General features: G+C 41.6%; 1 protein-coding gene across 1 annotated transcript in view; it reads left to right on the plus strand.

The window, feature by feature from the left end:
- The window catches only part of CD4H9orf85 (chromosome D4 C9orf85 homolog), a 100,916-nt gene extending 84,038 nt beyond the window's left edge, over positions 1 to 16,878 (plus strand). Inside the window, exon 3 of the mRNA XM_045469145.1 lies at positions 16,520 to 16,878. Coding sequence (XP_045325101.1) covers positions 16,520 to 16,565 — 46 coding nt within the window. The 3' untranslated portion in view covers positions 16,566 to 16,878. The remainder of the gene's footprint in view (positions 1 to 16,519) is intronic.
- Positions 16,879 to 20,761: the final 3,883 nt, after the last annotated feature.

The raw sequence follows: 20,761 nt of genomic DNA on the forward strand, positions 1-20,761 counted from the left end.
CTCTCTCTCTCTAAAATAAAAAAAATTAAGAAAAATACTAAACACACACTTAGTGTATGAGTTATAATCGTACAACCTGAGCATTTATCCCAGAGAAATGAAAACTCATGTTTGCACAAAACCTGCACACAAATGTTCATAGAACGTTTACTTGTAATAGCCTCAAACTGCAAACAATCAAAATGCCCTTGATAAGGGAATGATTCAACAAACCATGGTACAATGATACCATCAAATACTATTCAGCAACAAAAGGAACAAACTATTGGTACAACAACTTCATGGATCTCAAGGGCATTGTGCTAAATGGAAATAAGTGAATCTTAAGAGGCCGCATGTTGTATCATTCCATTGATGTGAGATTCTCAAAATGATGAAATTATAGAGATGGAAAACAGATTAGCAACAGCCTGGAGTTAGGGATGTTACTGGGGGAGAAGGTGGGAGATCTTTGTGGGGTGGGATAGTTTTATATCCTGATTACAGTAGGGTTGCATGAATCCACATGTGATGAAATGGCATAGAACTATGCCATTGCATAGCATCAATGTCAGTTTCCTGATTTTGTTATTGCCCCCTATTACACTATAGTTACATAAGAGGTAATCATTGGGGAAGACTGGATGAAGTCTACAGGAGAACTTGACTCCATTGTGTCTACTATTTTTGCAAGTTTCTGTGACCCTGTAATTATTCTAAAATAAAAGTTTAGGGATGCCTGGGTGACTCAGTCTGACTCTTGATTGTGCTCAGGTCATGATCTCACAGTTCATGAGTTTGAGCCCCATGTGGCAGAAGCTTTTCTTTGCTTTTTTTAAATGTAGTAAAATGTAGCAATTAGCCAATTTTTAATGACTACTAAAAATATCTAGTAATGTCTTCATTATTTCAAAGATATGAAAAAATTCCCATATGTTTTCATTAAATTTCTTTTTTTTTTTAGCATTTATTGGTTTTCAGAAACCGAGACAGAGTGTGAGTGGGGGAGGTGCAGAGACAGAGGGAGACACAGAATCCCAAGCAGGCTCCAGGCTCTGAGCTGTCAGCACAGAGCCCGATGCAGAGCTCAAACCCAGAAACCGTGAGATCATGACCTGAGTCAAAGTTGGACACTTACCTGACTGCACCACCCAGGCACCCCCAATATATTTTCTTTCTAGAACTTCACATTTTACACTTAAGTCTTTGATCCACTTGGAATTTTCTTAGAGTAAGGTGTAAGATATGGTTCCAACTTAATTTCCAGATTTCAGTCTTTCCTGCCTTCCCCATACTTGGGGACTTTTGAACTTCTCTCTGATCATCAGTGGGGAGCTGTTTTTAGCTTTAGCCAGAAATATTTCTCAGGTGGTCAAGTTCAGTCCTCCTGGATTAAGGCTGGCTCTTCTTTTGGACCTAATATCTCATCACTTAACGTTATGGAGAAGTTATTCCTGGATAATCTGAATCAGTTTGTGATTTCTTGTTTTGTTTTGACCAGAAGCAGTGCATAAAAAAATTACAATGCCCAGGGATCAGCACTTGCTTCCAGAGCTCTCCTGAGCATGCAACCAGCATCAGGTATCATCACTGGTCATGTTGCATTTCTAGGATTTGTAGATTCAGAATGAATAGAGAGTAATACTGGATTTAGGGGTGTGGCAGTGGCCCTAACTGCATCAGAAGAGAGCCTATAGTTTTGGGGTGACCTCCTGGTTTGTCCCCGACTCTCCCTGTGGTGGATGGGAAAGTAAGAATAGAGGAAGCTATGGGAATGCAAGCTGGTGCAGCTGCTCTGGAAAACAGTATGGAGGTTCCTCAAAAAACTAAAAATAGAACTACCCTACGACCCAGCAATTGCACTACTAGGCATCTATCCAAGGGATACATGTGTGCTATTTCGAAGGGACACATGCAGCCCCATGTTTATAGCAGCACTATCAACAATAGCCAAAGTATGGAAAGAGCCCAAATGTCCATCGATGGATGAGTGGATAAAGAAGAAGTGGTATATATATACGATGGAGTATTACTCAGCAATCAAAAAGAATGAAATCTTGCCATTTGCCACTACGTGGATGGAACTGGAGGGTATTATGCTAAGTGAAATTAGTCAGTCAGAGAAAGACAAAAATCATATGACTTCACTCATCTGAAGACTTTAAGAGACAAAACAGATGAACATAAGGGAAGGGAAACAAAAATAATATAAGCACAGGAAGGGGGACAAAACAGGGAGACTCATAAATATGGAGAACAAACAGAGGATTACTAGAGGGGTTGTGGGAGTGGGGGAATGGGCCAAATGGGTAAAGGGCACTAAGGAATCTACTCCTGAAATCATTGTTGCACTATATGCTAACTAATTTGGATGTAAATTAAAAAAAAAAAAAAAAAAAAAGAATAGAGGAAGCTGGTCCGACATTCACCTCCTTCTTGCTCATATGCCCGAACACAAGCAGGGGTTTGCATCTGGCCCCTGTGCTGATTGATCTGTGACCATTTGCTACCGGTTGTTAAATATTTTTAATATTCGTACCCGACCCCCCACCTCCAGTAGAGGCTTTGTTCGACTTTCTCTTGGCTACAGAGTTTAGTTTCAGAGGTCATAACTTGACCCTGTTGGTTTCTCAATCACATGATATTTACTGAAAATTGGGATCTGCCCTACCTGATGATGGATGTTTTTATTTTGAAGTCCTGTTGGGACTTTCTTTTTGTAACTATGTCTCCATGAGCATTTTAAAGGGGAGCCAGATGGATGACTCAGCCAGGGTTCTTTAGCTGCCCACGTAACCAGGAAGAGCTTAGAAGCAGGTTTTAGAGCCAACCCCTGGAAGTTGTGTCCATTTTTTGGTTTGGCCTGTCTAGAAGTTGGTGTGCTAATAATTGTAAATAATATAATGGTTTACTGGATTGTTCTTTGTCGAGTTAAGAAACAATGGCTATAGGAGAACCAAATACTAGAAAGCGTCGTCTCCCTGAACTTGTGATCTCCTAGGGCCGTGGGTTGTAACTGGGGGTGTGTCAGGATCACCAGAAGCTTAAAGACCCAGATGCCTCGCTCTTACAGCTCCCATCTGGCCCTCCTGGCAGGTGGGTACTTGAGAACATGGGGGTAGATGTTTGACAAGGGACAAAGGAAGACTCGTCTGCTTAACCTACTTACTGATGTTCACCCAACCTCATCTGATAGGGTTAACTCTACTCCTAGTGTTTCATCCACTTGGAGTCTCCATCAAACATGTGGAAAAGAATAACTCATTGTGAGCTTCCACCTAGTAGCCTCACCTCACCAGGGCTCCCTTTTTCATGCTATAATGTTGCTCTACTTCTCATGATCTTTGAAATAGATTTAAGTGAATGGCTAATGCTTTCCTGCTTTAAAAAGAAAAAAAGAGAGGGGTGCCTGGTTGGCTCAGTCGGAAAAGCATGCAACTCTAGATTTTTGGGTCATGAGTTTGAGCCACATATCGGGTGTAGAGATTACTAAAACAAAACAAAATGAAACAAAAAAATAAATAAAGTGATCCACTATATTAAATTATCTGCTGATGGTTACACAGGCTCCTGACAGTCTATGCATCAGTGTCTCTTTTCACTCTACTATGTAGTCTCCCAATAAAACAGAGTTGAACCAATTGATCTCTGAGAATGCAAAAATTTAAAAAAATCTTGAAGATTCTTGACTGTTTTACTAATAACTCTGTCAACAGCACCTGCAAGCTCCAGAGCCTTCTATTTCTAACTATAAATTAGTGAATAAATTGAATTCTTTTTTTAATTTTATTTTTTAATTTTAATTTTTCAAGTAATCCCTATGCCCAATGTGGCTCCCAAACTCATCATACTGAGATCAAGAGTTGCATGCTCTACTGACTGAGCCAGCCAGGCGCCTCTCTATTTGTTTATATTTACCAGTGTGTTAGCCAATTTTGTTTACCTCCTCCCCCTATTTCCTTCTGTCTCCTGTGATCATTTTCAATTTTTTTTAATGTTTTATTTATTTTTTGAGAGACAGAGAGCATGCGCAAATCGGGGAGGGACAGAGAGGGGGGACAGAAGACGTGAAGCAGGCTCTACTCTGATAGCCTGACAGCAGCCTGAGGTGGGGCTCAGACTCAGGAGCCCTGAGATTATGGCCTGAGCCAAGTCGGAGGCCCAACCAACTGAGCCACCCAGGCAGCCCTCATTTTCCATCTTTAAGAATGTCTTAACATTTCCCTAGTGAGGGAGTCATTTGGTGATAAGCAATCTTAGTCTTTGTTTTTCTAAGGAGGAAAAGTTGTAGGGAGTATATGCTTGTGGTTGAGCGTCTCCAGCCTGGCACTCATTCTGTGATTTCCTTTTCTTTTGTAGGGTCCATCTTTTGTGTATCCCATGCTGCTCCCTGTGTTGTTCTTGTTGTTGTTGTAAATCCTTTATTTTGTGAAGCCCGCTTTACAGTGGCATCTTAAACAGGGGCATGTCAGATATAGTTTTGGAGCCTTTGCATATCTATAAATGTCTTTGTTTTACCTTCATACAAGATTTGTAATTTGATATAGAGTTTGGCAGGCATGCCTCCTTGAACATTGTAAATAAACGTCCTAACACCTTTCAGTATTGCCCTTGAGAATTAAATGTCCTTTTGATTCCCCATTGTCTGTGACTGTTTTTCCTCTCTGAAAGTGGTGAGAATCCTTAATTTATGTTGTTTCTCCAAAATTTTATGATTGTATGCTGGGAGTCTTTTTCATTTATTTAAATCAGGCAATTGGTGAGCATTTTCAACCTGAAGACTATGTTCTTCTAGTCTGGACTTTTTTCTTTAATCTTAGTTCTTTGATAATTGTATTCCTTCCATTTTATCTGTTCACTTTTTCTGGAACTGCTATGAGTTACCTGATAGGTATCTATGATTTCTTCTCTCAGTCTATTGTCTTTTCTCCCTTATTTCCATATCTTTTTCTTTTATAGTTCTACTATCTGGGAGATTTGCTTAATTTTTGTAGTCTGGCATTTCTACTGAATTTTTTAAGAACTCTGATTTTTCCAGAACTTTTTAAAATTTTTATTCTTTTTTCGTAGCACCCTGTTTGGTTTTTATGGGTGAAATATATTCTCTCATCTTGCTGAAAATAATGATAATATCTAAAAAGAGTATATTCTGCTTCATATGTTATACCTGTTTTCTTTGGATTCTTCTTCTGTACATGTTTTCTGTATTTTTCCTACTTGCTTTCAGCAAATGATAGCTATCCTTTGATTCTTTTTAAAAAAATTTTTTTTAACATTTATTTATTATTGAGAGACACAGAGCATAAGCAGGGGAGGGGCCGAGAGATGGAGAGACACAATCTGAAGCAGGCTCCAGGCTCTGAGCTGTCAGCACAGAGCTCGACGCGGGGCTCAAACCCACAAACTGTGAGATCATGACCTGAGCAGAAGTCAGACGTTTAACTGACTGAGCCATTCAGGCGTCCCTAGCTGTCCTTGATTCTTAACAAACAGCACATTCTATGAAGGGAGATTAAGAGAAAAGGGATAATAAAGACTTGCTTTTACTGCTATTGTTTTGAACTAAGCACCTAATTCTTTTTTTTTTTTAATTTATTTGTATTTATTTTTAAGAGACAGAGAGAGAGAGAGAGCAAGTTGGGGAGGGACAGAGAGAGGGAGACAGAATCCCAAGCAGGCTTTGTGCCATAAGCACAGAGTCCAATGTGGGGCTTGAACTCATAAACCAGGAGATCATGACCTGAGCTGAAGTCGGTCGCTCAACCAACTGAGCCACCCAGGCGCCCCTGGGGGACATTTAATAGTGTTGACTACTATAGTAAGGACATATTTCTTTGTCTTGAGTTTTGAAGTCCCATACATACTTATTAGAGCCCTAGAGCCCTAGTTAGGAGGACTGGGTTCTACTTCCTGGTTGTTACTGTGTGATCATTGGTGTATCTGAACCTTGGTTTCCTCATGTGTAAAATGGAATCCATTTCCCTCACTGGGCCATTAATGGGGATCAAATGTGGTAAACCAGTTGTCTTCAGCCATGAACCATCAGTCCAAATGCTCTTAAATCCCTCTATTCCACAAAGATATGTAAGTGTAACACTTGCTCTCCAGGAGGCCATTCTTTCAGGAAAGATTACTTTTTGGCTGAGAGTTGGCAAACAGCTGCCACATTTTAATTTACTGTGATTTTTTTTTTTTTTTTTTGTTTGATTTCTTGTTTTGGTTTTGTTTCCTAACCTGGTCTAGTTCCAGTTTGTTGGCATCTGGATGAGAATCCCGAGGCCATATTCTGTTTTATTCAGCCTCTGATTGGTCTTTTAAAAACAAACATGGTTGCATGAAGTTGATGTCAGGAAAATGACATTAATCCATTAGTCACCTTGGGTAGATAAGACAGGTGGCCACTGCACGTACAAAGGAATAATCCACAGTGACTAAGGCAAAAAGTAATCCCTTTCAGAACCAGGTCAAGCAGTTTATTTAGAGCTAGGGTGGTGACTCAGCCTGTTGAGGCTTGTACTTCCAGATTGGGGGACCTGTGAGGTGTTTTGGGAGTGTGTGTGTAGCTTGGTGGGAAGAGTGATTTATCCTTCTGGAAGAGTCGCTTTGCATCTCTGTCTCTCTCTGTCTCTCTGTCTCTGTCTTTCTCTCTTGGTCTCTCCATCTTCCTCTCTCTCATTTGCTCTGGCCCTCACACTCTTTATAACTCTCTTTTGTTCTTTCTCTTCAGACTTGCTTTGACTCCTCTTTCTCCCCGGCACATTCTTTTAAGGTCTCCTGCAAGGCTTTTGCCTGAGGCCGGACAGGTCAGGGGAGGGAAGAAGACTGGTAGGTCTGTGGCTGCCGCTGGTGGAGCCTGTTCTGCACCCTTTCTATTACTCTTTTGTCCATTCCATTCTCTATCCTGTCCTCCGTTTGGAACCCAGTGATGTCCAAAGAGATGCTTTAATGGGAGTCTAGATGCTATGATCATCTTTCTTGTGACTTCTCATTGCCCCCACTCTTGATATAGTCTGTGTTTTTGTTGTTGTTCTTGTTATTTGAGAGAGAGAGAGAGAGAGAGAGAGAGAGAGAATCTTAAGCAGGCTCACACTCAGCATGGAGATCATGACCTGAGCTACAATCAAGAGTCAGACACTCAACCGACTGAGCCACCAAGGTGCCCCTAGTCTATGTTTTAAAGACCCCCTAAGTCTTTGGAAATATTTCTGTGGAAGAAAACATGAGAGAGCTTTACCAGCCCTTTATCTGCAAGAGGCACACAACTGCAAATGAACGGATAAAAAGGGAAACATAATTGGGGGCGGTTAATTTTAGTTCCCAAGAGGATCATAGAGGACATCAAAGAGTAGCTAGGGATTGATTATCTGTAAGGAAAAAAATGTGATGCATATTTTTCTTCAAAAACAACCCAAAGTCATGACAAGCCATGACACAAATAAATACAAGACTAGTAATTAAGCACAGGTTTCTAAGATAATGATCCAAGAAAGACAGAGTACAGAGATAAAGAGGAATACATCTGTATTTATTGAGCCTGTGTGCTATCTGGAAAGCTGTTGCAATAAATGATAAAAATAATAAATGATTCAAAGTTCTTGGGCTAAATATAGCTGGGTAAGAACAAACGAGTAACACTAACAAAGTAGACTGTATTTCTGTGCACGAAGAGATGTTGTGAGCCATAATTCCATTCACTTCAGACATTTGTTAGGCACACACCAGGGACAAAGCTTTGTTCTAGAAATTGGAAGGAACTCTACAATAAATAAGCCACTGTTATTAAGGAAATAAAGATTTTCTATTTCATATGTATTTCAGTTAATCAGATTAATGTGTTTCTTGTGTTGTACTCTGTGTTATTGCTCATTGGTCTTATTCCTACTAAGGCCGGGGGAGGATAAATCTTGTTACTCTCTCTATAGGGGATGTTCATTTGCCCTAAAGGAAGGAGCTGGGTAAGAGAGGCCACTCTCAACCAGAAAGCTAGAACTCAGAGGGTTCTCAAAACTCAGAGCTACAAAGTATAAGCCACTTATACGGCTGGGAGGAGCTCTGTGGTTTGTTGTTGTTGTTATTGTTGTTGTTGTTGTTTGATTGTTTTCCTCCAGAGCCTTAAGCAAGGCCTCCTTGCAATGTTCCGGCTTTGTTTTCTCTGTACTTCTGATCATACAAAGAAGGGTCTCGGATGCTTTGTGCACAGTGGTTCTCACAAAGTTGGTCTCTACCAGCAACATTAGCCTCCACCTGGGATATCATCAGTAATGCACATTCTTAGATCCCACCCAGACAAACTGAATCCGGAATTCAGGGTGGGGCCCAGTGATGTGTCCAGCCTCCCAGGGCATTCTGACGCTGGCTCCTGTGGAGACCCACTACTGCGCCTAAGAACTGAGGGAGAACGGCGCCCTCTGGAGGCCCTGTGGTCACAGCAGCCTTGGAAAAGGATCCCTCTCCAGGGGAAAGGGGGACAAAGTCAGGGTTTCCAAGCCCATCTGTCCCTTCCCACACAGAGACTTCTCCCATGGTCAGTTTTGGAGGCTCTGGATTGATTTAATTAATGGATATTGCTCTTCTCTTCATAGAAGTCCAGGCTCTCAAGAATTTTAATTTGAGTATTTACTGTTCCGTGTACTTTTTCCAGTTCTGGTGTTCCTATCACTCCTTTACCTTCCGTGCTTGTGCTTAAACAGCCTTCTCAGCTGGTCTGCGGTGCCTTTGCCACGGGTCCCTTTCCGTTCTCAGCTTTTCCCTCTCTTCCTCACGCAGAAAAGTGTTTCCTTTCCTCTGTGCTCGCGTAGCTCTTGCTACAGCAACACCTCTCACTGTGTGTCAGTTAGCAACTGAGTCCCCTCTCTAGACTGGAGGGCAGGGAAGACATTCTGATCCTTTTTATCCGCCAGCATTTAGCACAGTGCCTGGTTAACCACGGGTGATTGGAAAATGGTTTCCAAATGAATAAATGGATGAATGTAACCCATAGTCTAGTTATGTAGAACTAGTTTCTGTTCCTAGAATGTCCCACCTATCTTCCTCCATGCAGTCCCTTTCAATGTGAAATGCCCTCCCTTGTGCATCTGTGGCCTCCCTGGGTCTTACTTATACCTGTTATTTTGACTGTTCAATAAACACGTTGGGAGTGAACTGTAGAGTATAGACTATGCACTTGATCAGGCAGGGCCACCAGCGGACAAGTTTGCTAAGTCACACTGTTCCCAAAGGGCATACATGGTAAAAATAGCACAAATAACAATAATAACATTAATCTATAATATTAATGGGTTACATTGATTGAGTTCTTAGCGTGTGCTAAGACTTGTGCTAAGCCTTTTACATACATTATTTAATTCTTAAATTAGCCGATGAGAAAAGTGTCGGTATCTGTAAAATAATAGAGGCATTAGAGGGGTTAAATAATTTGCCCAAGATCATATAGCTAGAAGTGTCAAAGTAAAGATTAAAATCCAGATCTGGCTGACTCCAAAGTCAACTTGAAGCGAAATGATCACTGACAAAATATATAAGTAGTAGAGACTTTGGTAGGGCAGAATTGTGAATCTAAACATAGTAGCAAAAAACCTGAACTCATATGCCACTCCATGAGCAAACTGATATTTATTGAGCACCTCATATGGGGCAGGTAACTTTCTAGGAGCGAGAGGATATAGGGGGTGAATAAGACAGACAAGATCCCTGCTCTCAGGGAAGTTACTTTCGTTCTTTTTTCCTTCTTCTTTAAAAAAATGTTTATTTGTTTATTTGTTTATTTTGAGAGAGAGAGAGAATCCCAGGTAGGCTCCGGGCTATCAGCACGGAGCCCGATGCAGGGCTTGAACTCAGGAACCGTGAGATCATCACCTGAGCTGAAATCAAGAGTCGGATACTTAACCCAGGCACCCCATCAAGGAAAGTATTTTCTAGTAGGACAGTCTCTTTGAGGAGATAACATTTGAGCAAGCCATGGATAAGTAGAAGCCATGGGAAGCTTGGGGAAGAGTCTGTTTCAGGTAAAAAGAAGGAAGGGAAAAGGCCCCGAGGCTAGGAAAACTGGTGGAGGGACCAGCAGCCACAAACCACAAGTGGATTGACTCTGGATCAAGCTTCTGGCTCACAGGTACTGTAAGAGTGGGAGCCAAACCCAGACTGTGAGTGGCCCAGAAGTTGAAGGTAAGCACAGTGAGTTTTACGCCATCTAGGAGACTGGGTTCTACATTCTGCTGGATATTTCCTACTTTGTTGCCTTTTTAGAGTACTTTTGCAACAACCGAGCTACTTTCTCTCTGATGCTCCATTTACAGTGGCAAGATCCAATTCCCACAGTCTGTAAGGACAACATGGAGAGTCAGGAGGGAGGCCCAAGTGAGAGTGGATCTTTTGGTAAGGACACATAATTGAGAAACAGAGCTAGAGCAGACCCAAAGTCAATCTGCTTTTTATGATCACAATGCCCTAACAGTTGCATACAAGGTCCTGTTTTGCTGGGACAGACCATTCCCCACAGCAGACCCGCTGGCATGTTGCCACTTCGGCTCCAAATCCAGTTCACGAGGCCCTTTTGCTCCTTCTTCTTTGACTCCGTACTTGACATCTTCCACGTGGTGTCTCCTGGGTCTGGCTTCCCTCTCAGTGATGGTTGCCTTCTTATGGGTGCTGTGAGGCTCTCTCTCCTTTGTCTGGGGGCTCACAGCCCTCCTGTTCACAAAAGGACTTCCCCACACCGTGCCACATGGTGTGGTCTAAAGTGATACTTCCTTCAGAATGTCCCTAAGAAAGAAGGACTCTGGGATGTGTGGAGCTCCTCTGCTCTCTTGGCCATGGCCAGTCACTGCAGTACCTCCCCCAGGACACCTGCATCCCTACACCTTTGTGGAGCATGTCGATATGTATTCATGCAGAAATATTTAAGGAGCATCTCTCTTAGGCCAGGTGCCATCGGTAGACGCTGGGTGGGGAGAGCTGTCAACCAAACAGACATGGCCCCTGCTGTCAGAGAAAACTGTTAAGCGAATAAAGCAAGATAATTTCAGATGATGATAAGTACCATGAGGAAAATAACAGAGAGTGATGTGGTAGCAATTGGGGGCAGGGAACCCAGACTAGGCCAGCTGTGTGAGCCTCCAAGAGGGATATTTGACAGACGCACACAACAGAGCACACAGTCTGGGAAGGTCTGGAGGAAGAACGTTACAAGCAGGGGAAAACAGGGCAAAGTGGCAGAGCTATGAGTAAACGTGGTGTTTCACGAATAGAAAGAGGCCAATGTACGTGGAGCAGAGGGAGGGGAAGGGAGGTGTGGGGGTGAGATCTGAAGGCAAAGCCCATGCTAAGGAGTTTAAATTTTGTTCTAAAGACAAAGGGGAGCCACTAAGCAGGTGAGTGACCCCATATTATTTACATACACACAAATTATATTATATTACTTACCTCATTTAATCGTCTCAAGAGATCACCAGGTAATTGGTACTTGAAAACAAAGAAGGAAAAACACTAAAAAGTTATAGGTTGGATCCAGAGGTCACTGACCAAAACACTACGCAGAGCCTGAAACCTGAATCTTCAAACTCCCAAGTCTAGCGTCATGCTCCAGCCGCAGCTGAGCGCAAAGTAGAAACAATGGCCAGGATGAGAATAGGGGTGTGATGTGGTGTTTCTTTGTGCACATTCTGGGTACATGACAGAGGAATTGGGAATGAATGTCATAGAGGGATGTATATCTTTCTTTCTTTTAAAAAAATGTTTAATTCCAGAAGAGTTAACACACAGCGTTATATTAGTTTCAGGTATACAACATAGCGATTCAACAATTCTGTCTTTCTCTACCTGACTTATTTTATTTAGCATAACGCTCAATGCTCATCAGGATAAATGTGCTCTTTAACCCCCATCACCTATTCACCCATCCCCCCACCCACCTCCCCTCTGAGGAGCACCAGTTTGTCCTCTGTATTTAAGGGTCTGGTTTTTTGTTTCCCTTTTTTTTTCCCTTTCTTTCTTTTTTTTTTGTTTTTTAAAAAAATTTTTTTTAATGTTTATTTATTTTTGAGAGAGACAGACAGAGACAGAGCACAAGCGGGAGAGGAGCAGAGAGAGAGGGAAACACAGAATCCAAAGCAGGCTCCAGGCTCTGAGCTGTCAGCACAGAGCCTGACGCAGGGCTTGAACTCCCAGATTGTGAGATCATGACCTGAGCCGAAGCTGGAGGCTCAACCGACTGAGCCATCCAGGCGCCCCACTTTATTTTGTTTTTAAATTCTACATATGAATGAAATCATATGGTATTTGTTTTCCTTTTTTTTTTTAATTTTTTTTTTCAACATTTATTTATTTTTGGGACAGAGAGAGACAGAGCATGAACGGGGGAGGGGCAGAGAGAGAGGGAGACACAGAATCGGAAACAGGCTCCAGGCTCTGAGCCATCAGCCCAGAGCCCGACGCGGGGCTCGAACTCACGGACTGCAAGATCGTGACCTGGCTGAAGTCGGACGCTTAACCGACTGCGCCACCCAGGCGCCCCTGTTTTCCTTTGATTTATTTCACCTAGCATTATACCAGATCCATCCATGTTGTTGCAAATGGTATGATTCCATTCTTTATTATGACTAATATTCCATTGTGTGTGTGTGTGTGTGTGTGTGTGTGTGTGTGTATCACATCTTCTTTATCCATTCATCTATTGATGGGCACTTTGGTTATTGTAAATAATGTTGCAGTAAACTTAGGCGTGCATACATCTTTTCGAATTAGTGTTTCATTTGTTTTTTTTAAGTTAATTAATTTTTTATTTTTAAAATTTTCTAAATGAAATTATCAAATTGGTTTCCATACAACACCCAGTGCTCATCCCAACAGGTGCCCTCCTCAATGCCCATCAACCACTTCCCCCTCCCCCCTCCACCCCCCATCAACCCTCACTTTATTCTTAGTATTTAAGAGTCTCTTATGGTTTGCCTCCTTCCCTCTCTGTAACTTTTTTCTTTCCCCCTTCTCCTCCCCCCTGGTCTTCTGTTGAGTTTCTCAGGATCCACATATGAGTGTAAACATATGGTATCTGTCTTTCTCTACCTGACTTATTTTATTTAGCATAACACTCTCCAGTTCCATTCACGTTGCTACAAGTGGCCAGATTTCATTCTTTCTCATTGCCAAGTAGTGTTCCATTGTGTATATAAACCACATCTTCTTTATCCATTCATCAGTTGATGGACATTTAGGCTCTTTCCGTCATTTGGCTATTGTTGAAAGTGCTGCTATAACATTGGGGTACAAGTGCCCCTATGCATCAGCACTCCTGTATCCCTTGGGTAAATTCCTAGCAGTGCTATTGCTGGGTCATAGGGTAGATCTATTTTTAATTTTTTGAGGAACCTCCACACTGTTTTCCAGAGTGGCTGCACCAATTTGCATTCCCACCAACAGTGCAAGAGGGTTCCCATTTTTCCACATCCTCGCCAGCATCTATAGTCTCCCGATCTGTTCGTTTTAGCCACTCTGACTGGTGCGACGTGATATCTCAGTGTGGTTTTGATTTCTGTTTCCCTGATAAGGAGAGACGTTGAGCATCTTTTCATGTGCCTGTTGGCCATCTGGATGTCTTCTTTAGAGAAGTGTCTATTCATGTCTTCTGCCCATTTCTTCACTGGATTATTTGTTTTTTTGGGTGTGGAGTTTGGTGAGTTCTTTATAGATTTTGGGTACTAGCCCTTTATCTGATATGTCATTTGCAAATATCTTTTCCCATTCCACCAGTTGCCTTTTAGTTTTGTTGATTGTTTCCTTTGCAGTGCAGAAGCTTTTTATCTTGATGAGGTCCCAATAGTTCATTTTTGCTTTTAATTCCCTTGCCTTTGGAAATGTGTCAGGTAAGAAATTGCTGCAGCTGAGGTCAGAGAGGTTTTTTCCTGCTTTCTCTTCTAGGGTTTTGATGGGTTTTCAGCAATTTTGAGTTTATTTTTTGTGAATGGTGTAAGAAAGTGGTTTAGTTTCATTCTTCTGCTGTCTAGTTATCCCAGCACCATTTGTTAAAGAGACTGTCTTTTTTCTGTTGGATATTCTTTCCTGCTTTGTCAAAGATGAGTTGGCCATACATTTGTGGGTCCAATTCTGGAGTCTTTATTCTATTCCATTGGTTTATGTGTCTGTTTTTGTGCCAATACCATGCTGTCTTGATGATTACAGCTTTGTAGTAGAGGCTAAAGTCCAGGATTGTGATGCCTCCCGCTTTGGTCTTCTTCAAAATTACTTTGGCTATTTGGGGCCTTTTGTGGTTCCATATGAATTTTAGGATTGCTTGTTCTAGTTTTGAGAAGAATGCTGGTGCAATTTTGATTGGGATTGCATTGAATGTGTAGATAGCTTTGGGTAGTATTGACATTTTAACAATATTTATTCTTCCAATCCATGAGCATGGAATGTTTTTCCATTTCTTTGTATCTTCTTCCATTTCCTTCGTAAGGTTTCTATAGTTTTCAGCATACAGATCTTTTACATCTTTGGTTAGGTTTATTCCTAGGTATTTTATGATTCTTGGTGAGATTCTGAATGAAATCAGTTTCTTTGTCTTTCTGTTGCTTCATTATTAGTGTATAAGAATGCAACTGATTCCTGTACATTCATTTTGCATCCTGTGACTTTGCTGAATTCATGTATCAGTTCTAGCAGATTTTGGTGGAGTCTTGCAGGTTTTCCATGTATAATATCATGTCATCTGCAAAAAGTGAGAGCTTGACTTCATCTTTGCCGATTTTGATGCCTTTGATTTCTTTTTGTTGTCTGATTGCTGATGCTAGAACTTCCAACACTATATTAAACAACAGCGGTGAGAGTGGACATCCCTGTCGTGTTCCTGGTCTCAGGGGGAAAGCTCTCAGTTTTTCCCCATTGAGGATGATATTAGCTGTGGGCTTTTCATAAACGGCTTTTATGATGTTTAAGTATGTTCCTTTCTATCCCGACATTCTTGAGGGTTTTTATTAAGAAAGGATGCTGAATTTTGTCAGATGCTTTTTCTGCATCGATTGACAGGATCATATGGTTCTTATCTTTTCTTTTATTAATGTGATGTATCACACTGATTGATTTGCAAATATTGAACCAGCCCTGCAGCCCAGGAATGAATCCCACTGGATCATGGTGAATAATTCTTTGTATATGCTGTCGAATTCGATTTGCTAGTATCTTGTTGAGAATTTTTGCATTCATATTCATCAGGGATATTGGCCTCTAGTTCTCTTTTTTGCTGGGTCTCTGTCTGGTTTGGGAACCAAAGTAATGCTGGTTTCATAGAATGAGTCTGGAAGCTTTCCTTCCCTTTCTATTTTTTGGAACAGTGTGAGAAGGATAGGTATTATCTCTGCTTTAAATGTCTGGTAGAATTCCCCAGGGAAGCCATCTGGTCCTAGACTCTTATTTGTTGGGAGATTTTTGATAACTGATTCAATTTCTTCGCTGGTTATGGGTCTGTTCAAATTTTCTCTTTCTTCCTGTTTGAGTTTTGGGAGTGTGTGGGTGCTTAGGAATTTGTCCATTTCTTCGAGGTCGTCCAATTTGTTGGCATATAATTTTTCATAGTATTCCCTGATAATTGCTTGTATTTCTGAGGGATTGGCTGTAATAATTCCATTTGCATTCATGATTTTGTCTATTTGGCTCCTCTCCCTTTTCTTTTTGAGAAGCCTGGCTAGAGGTTTATCAATTTGGTTTATTTTTTTCAAAATACCCAGTAGTGGGATTACTGGATCATATGGTAATTCTATTTTTAATTTTTTGAGGAGGAATGTATTTCTTTTTTTTTTTAAGTGTATTTATTTTTTTTAGTAAACTCTATACCCAACGTGTGATTCGAACCTGTGAGTCACACACTCTTCTGACTGAGCCAGCCAGGCACACCTGGGAATGTTTTTTTTTCTTTTTTAAATAATTTTTTCTTTTATTTTTTTAAGTTTATTATTATTATTATTATTATTATTATTATTATTATTATTATTTTGAGAGAGAAAGATAGAGCATGAGAAGTTGAAGGGCAGAGAGAAAGGGAGAGAGAATCCCAAGCAGGTTCTGCACCTTCAGTGCAGGGCCCAATGCAGGGCTCAAACTCACAATCCATGAAATCATGATATCAGCTGAAATCAAGAGTTGGACACCCGACTGACTGAGCCACCCAGGTACCCCGGGAATGTGTTTTTCTTAGTGGGCTAGTATATGAAGCAGAAGTGCATCTTGCTTTGGAAGAGGTTAACAATTTCTGGGAGATAGAGGAAGTAGTTCCACAGAGGCTGACCTCAGGATTTTCAGAGTTCTGTAGAATTAAAGAGTAATAGTGACATTGCAGTAGCTCAATTTTATGGAACACTTACTAGGTGCCAGGCACTGCTCTAACTGCTTATACACACACACACACACACACACACACACACACACACACACACCAATTACAGGCAGGGGAAAGGGCAGGAACAGAGTTCCTGAGATACTAATAAGCCTGGCATGTTTGATGAATAGGAAGAGGTCAGTGTACTAAGAGCAGTAGTGTTTTTTCTCTTCACAGCAAGCCAGCGAAGAAGGTATCGTCATTATCCGAATGTTGCAGATGACGAAACTGAGGCATGGAGAGGTTAATAATTTGCCCAAGATCACTCAACAAGTAAGTGGCAAGAACTCAAGAGCCCACACTTTTTAACCATGACACGCTGCTATTTATTGAGTGGACAATATGTATGGAAACTCTACACAAATTATTTATGACATGACCCTGAAAGATGGCCATTATTAGCCTCCTCCTTTGATAGATAAGAGAAGTGCGGAGACTCTGAGTAATTTCCCCGATGTTGTTTAGTGAGCTGGGACTCAAATCCAGATGTGCCTGATGCCTAAATCCATGCTTTTTGCTTTACATTCTACTACCTCTTAGTATCCCCAAGGAGGAGCCCTCTCAGACTGGACTGAGTAGCTGCTCTTTCCAATCCGAAGAAGTGTGGTGCTCAGAACTGAGCGTTTCAGGTGTTCTTGTTATTAATCCACTGAGACGCTTGGATTGAAAGAAAGTAGCTCTGGAGTCTTGCTGAGAGGGGAGTTGGGTCGTAAGGCCTAAGGGGCAGGACCCTCCCAGAAGTGATGACTGAGAATGTGATTTTAAAGCCCAAAGCCACAACTTCTCCTACAAGGCAGAGGTAGATAAAGTAACAACCACCAGGGAACTAGACAGGTGCATGAAATGACTTCGGGGGAAGCTCATTCTGTGCGCATTGCACCAGACCTGCTAGTCAGTCTTCTTTTTTTCATGTTTCCTCAATGATCTGACCCATTCGATACTCATTATCTTTCATATCTCCCAAGAGGAGACTTATGGGGACTTTGGTTTTTGGCCAAGAGAAGTCCAGGGTCATGCACGTACACAAGTTCTTCAGGTCTTATTTCTCTGAATATTTTTCCATATTCCTCATTAATCTTAAATATCTCTTATGATTATTTCCTAACAGTCAAATTCTTCCAAATGTATTACCAAATGTAATTGTGCATATGTATGTGTTTGTGTGTGTTTGATGTTGAAGGGACTATTTATAATGACTATTATGTTCTCACGTTGGAGTTTTATAGCATTTAATCACCATGAAATTTGTACAAGGAACAACCTTTTGAAATCTAAAGGTCAGTGCCAAGATAATTAACATTTTAGACGATAAGTTTACGGTATAATAGACCTACTGAAATCTTAGTCAAATTGGTTATCTATATTTAATCTTGTTAAGAATTCCTTCAAAGTTTCCACTGCTTATTTTCCTAGGGCTTTCCAGTCTTATGAAAAGAACTGAAATAGAGCTTTAAAACAATCTATTTCAATGAATCCATGTAGTAAATAGGTAGTGTTGCCATGAGTCAGTTATAACAAAAACCAAAACTGTATGAACATTATCAGCCTGTGATTATGAGGGTCTTTTCTGTTAAAGAAAGGATTTATGTCCACAGGGCTCAGAATTCATGAGGTTATACTATTCTATAGATTATTACTTTAATTAACATCCAAGGGTAACCCTGCCAAGTGCAGCCTGGAAGTGAGGGGAATTAATGGCTTCAGGAACAGCCCTCAACCAATGGGAATAAATGTTCCAGGCCTCCATCCTTCAGATGGACAACTCTACTTTTCAGGAGGTACCAGGGGTCAAGTTAGGAGTGACCTTGACAACGCACTCTTAATATTGGCTTTTCTTCCTTCCCTGATTCACTTTCCCCCACTCCGGTTTCCCAGAATCATCTCACAAATAAGCAACCTGTCCTCAGTCCAAGTGCTAGTGTCAAGTTCTGCTTTAGGGAAAATCTGAATGAAGACATTTGGTACCAGATCTGGCTCTAGAAAGCAGACCATTGTAATGGGCCTCTTGAAATGTCTTACCTACTGATGTCATGGCTAGTGGTAAGTGGGGTGGTGTTAATCCTTTGCAATGCTATAGCGTCACAATTGCTAAGGTTCTTGGTGTATGCGTTGGGATGAGGTATAAACGAAAGGGAAAGCACTGAGTTGGTCAAGAGTCCCAGAACTTGAGTGGTATGGGGCAGTGGTAATTCTAAAGATGGTGGAGTTGGCTGGATGTCTGCCTTGGAATCCCTGAAGGAAAAGAAGAGATGCAAGTCAGCCAACTATGAACTCAAGGGAGGCTGTAAATGCCAGAAGGCTTGCTTGGCAGCATATGTGGAGATCCTTGTTTCTTGTAGCTATAGGGCGGCCTGTGCTAACAAGCAGGCTCTCAGTTTAATAATAAGGTGGCAGGTCTGCAAAGAATACTAGAATGCACAGCTTCCACCAGTCTCCCATGCTAAAGTCAGGGTTCCAGGGTAAATAAATTTGCAAGGATGTGTCTGAGAACCTTGGAGCCCTCCCCGTATTCCTCTGAACCCACCTAGCTGGGAGAAGCAGTGGTCCTCCTTGCTAGAGGAGAGAGAACAGCCTCCTTTCCCTGGAGACCATGCAAAGCCTTATCTAAGATGGCTGTGTTGCAAGATGATGTTTATTCTCAAGATCTGACACTCTCTGACACTCTCATCCGCACCTTCCAGCTCATTGCTTCCAGACCAATAACTAGGGTCAAGTCTCGGCATAACCCAAGAGGGGAGGTTTAATACCTGCTGTGATAGAAATAGATGTTCACCAAAATAATCTCAGGGCATGGCTAGTCTGTACTGTGTAGAACCAAAGAAGCATGTGCAGGAATGGATTTTGACTGTGTTGAGGTGGATGAGGAGGTGGAGGAACAGAATATAGAGCTCGTTAGGGACAGTGAAATGATTCTGGAACACTCTCCCATGACTCAGGATGAAATGTCCTGGCAAAGAAACATGCAGCTGGTTCCAATATCCTTCTGGGTGGCTGCGTGAAGCTTAAACATGATGTAGAAGCATATGGATGACGGGGTCCCTATGCTCAGAGAGGTGGGCATGCTAGAATAGATTTATTAGATAAGATTGGGGAAGCTGCCTGCTGACTAGATTCTCAAAGAGGGCTCAGAAGGTACCCCTTTTATAAAGGAGATGAGGAATGCACTAGCAAGAGGCACCAGAATCACTGAAAGTGTCAGTGGTGGCTGCCTTTGTAGGCTGGGACTGACGGTAGTAGGTGCCATTGCAGAAATGATCCTCCTGGTGTCAATGGGAGCAGTAAGATTTCAGAATAACAGAGACCAGTGGCAGCATGTAAGCATCAGGCGCAAGGGAGACATAGCTATTATAATGACCAGGAAGAGGAGTGTCAGGCAGAGCGCCTTGACCTGCAAGGATCTGCAGTGATGGTTAATAGACTATGGTGTTCTCGAGGCTGAGACAAACGGGTCACCAACTGGGGAATGCTTGATTACTATAACCAGAAAGAAAATAAGAATTGATGAGCCAAAGAGTGATGTCAGTTTCCACTATAAATGATTTCTCTTCCGGTTTTCATATTTCAGTAGTTCTGACACACAAAGCCTTCTGAAAGGGGGGGTGGGTCCCTGAAGGTAGGCTTCTGCAACCCTCCAGCAAGTAAATACAGTACATATTCCTGTAGTTCTTCCCCAAGTAGAAGTCCACACGGGGGAAGTTTCATATGAGCCCTGTCCATGTAGACGTAGGGTCTGAGCTCAAAATGTTAAAGGCTCCCCATTATATTCCTATTCAATTCAGTTGCATAACCTTTGCAAAAACCAGATGAATGGTTGCAATAAAGGTTGGCTATATAAACTTAAACAAAGGTAGCCCCAATGATAGCTGCTGTAATATATGTGGCATCTATTTGTTACAGATCTGCTACTCCATATATGGCTATTGGAGTATGCCATAAGTGGCTGCTCCCCATATGGGGAATGTAGTTTCTTTTTCCCCCCCAATTCTGTCAGTAACAGATGTCCAAGGTGTTCACAACATGGAGCAGACAGTGATGTACTCACTGGCTTGGACTAAGGTTATATTAACTCTCCTGATAGCTGACACAAAATAATTTCCATGGACCTTGACCCTCTTGATATTTTGCAGCATAACATGTTGATCCATTATAGCATTGATATATTAATTTGACCTGGTGAACAGAAAGTAGCATATACTGTGTATGCTTTAGTTAGAGTTATGTTCTCCAAAGGATGAAAGATAAAATGAAAAATATTCAGAGGATTGCCATACTGGGACAGTTATTAGAGGTCCAATTGCCTGGGGTTTGCTGGGATATCTTCTTTCAGTAGAAAACCAATTTCTAGCACATTGTGCCCTCAGCCAAGCCGCCCTAAGAGGGAGGCTTACTGCTTATTGGGTCTCTTTGGATTTGGGACAT

This window comes from Leopardus geoffroyi, chromosome D4 (genome assembly GCF_018350155.1).
Source record: "Leopardus geoffroyi isolate Oge1 chromosome D4, O.geoffroyi_Oge1_pat1.0, whole genome shotgun sequence".
Lineage (NCBI taxonomy): Eukaryota > Metazoa > Chordata > Mammalia > Carnivora > Felidae > Leopardus > Leopardus geoffroyi.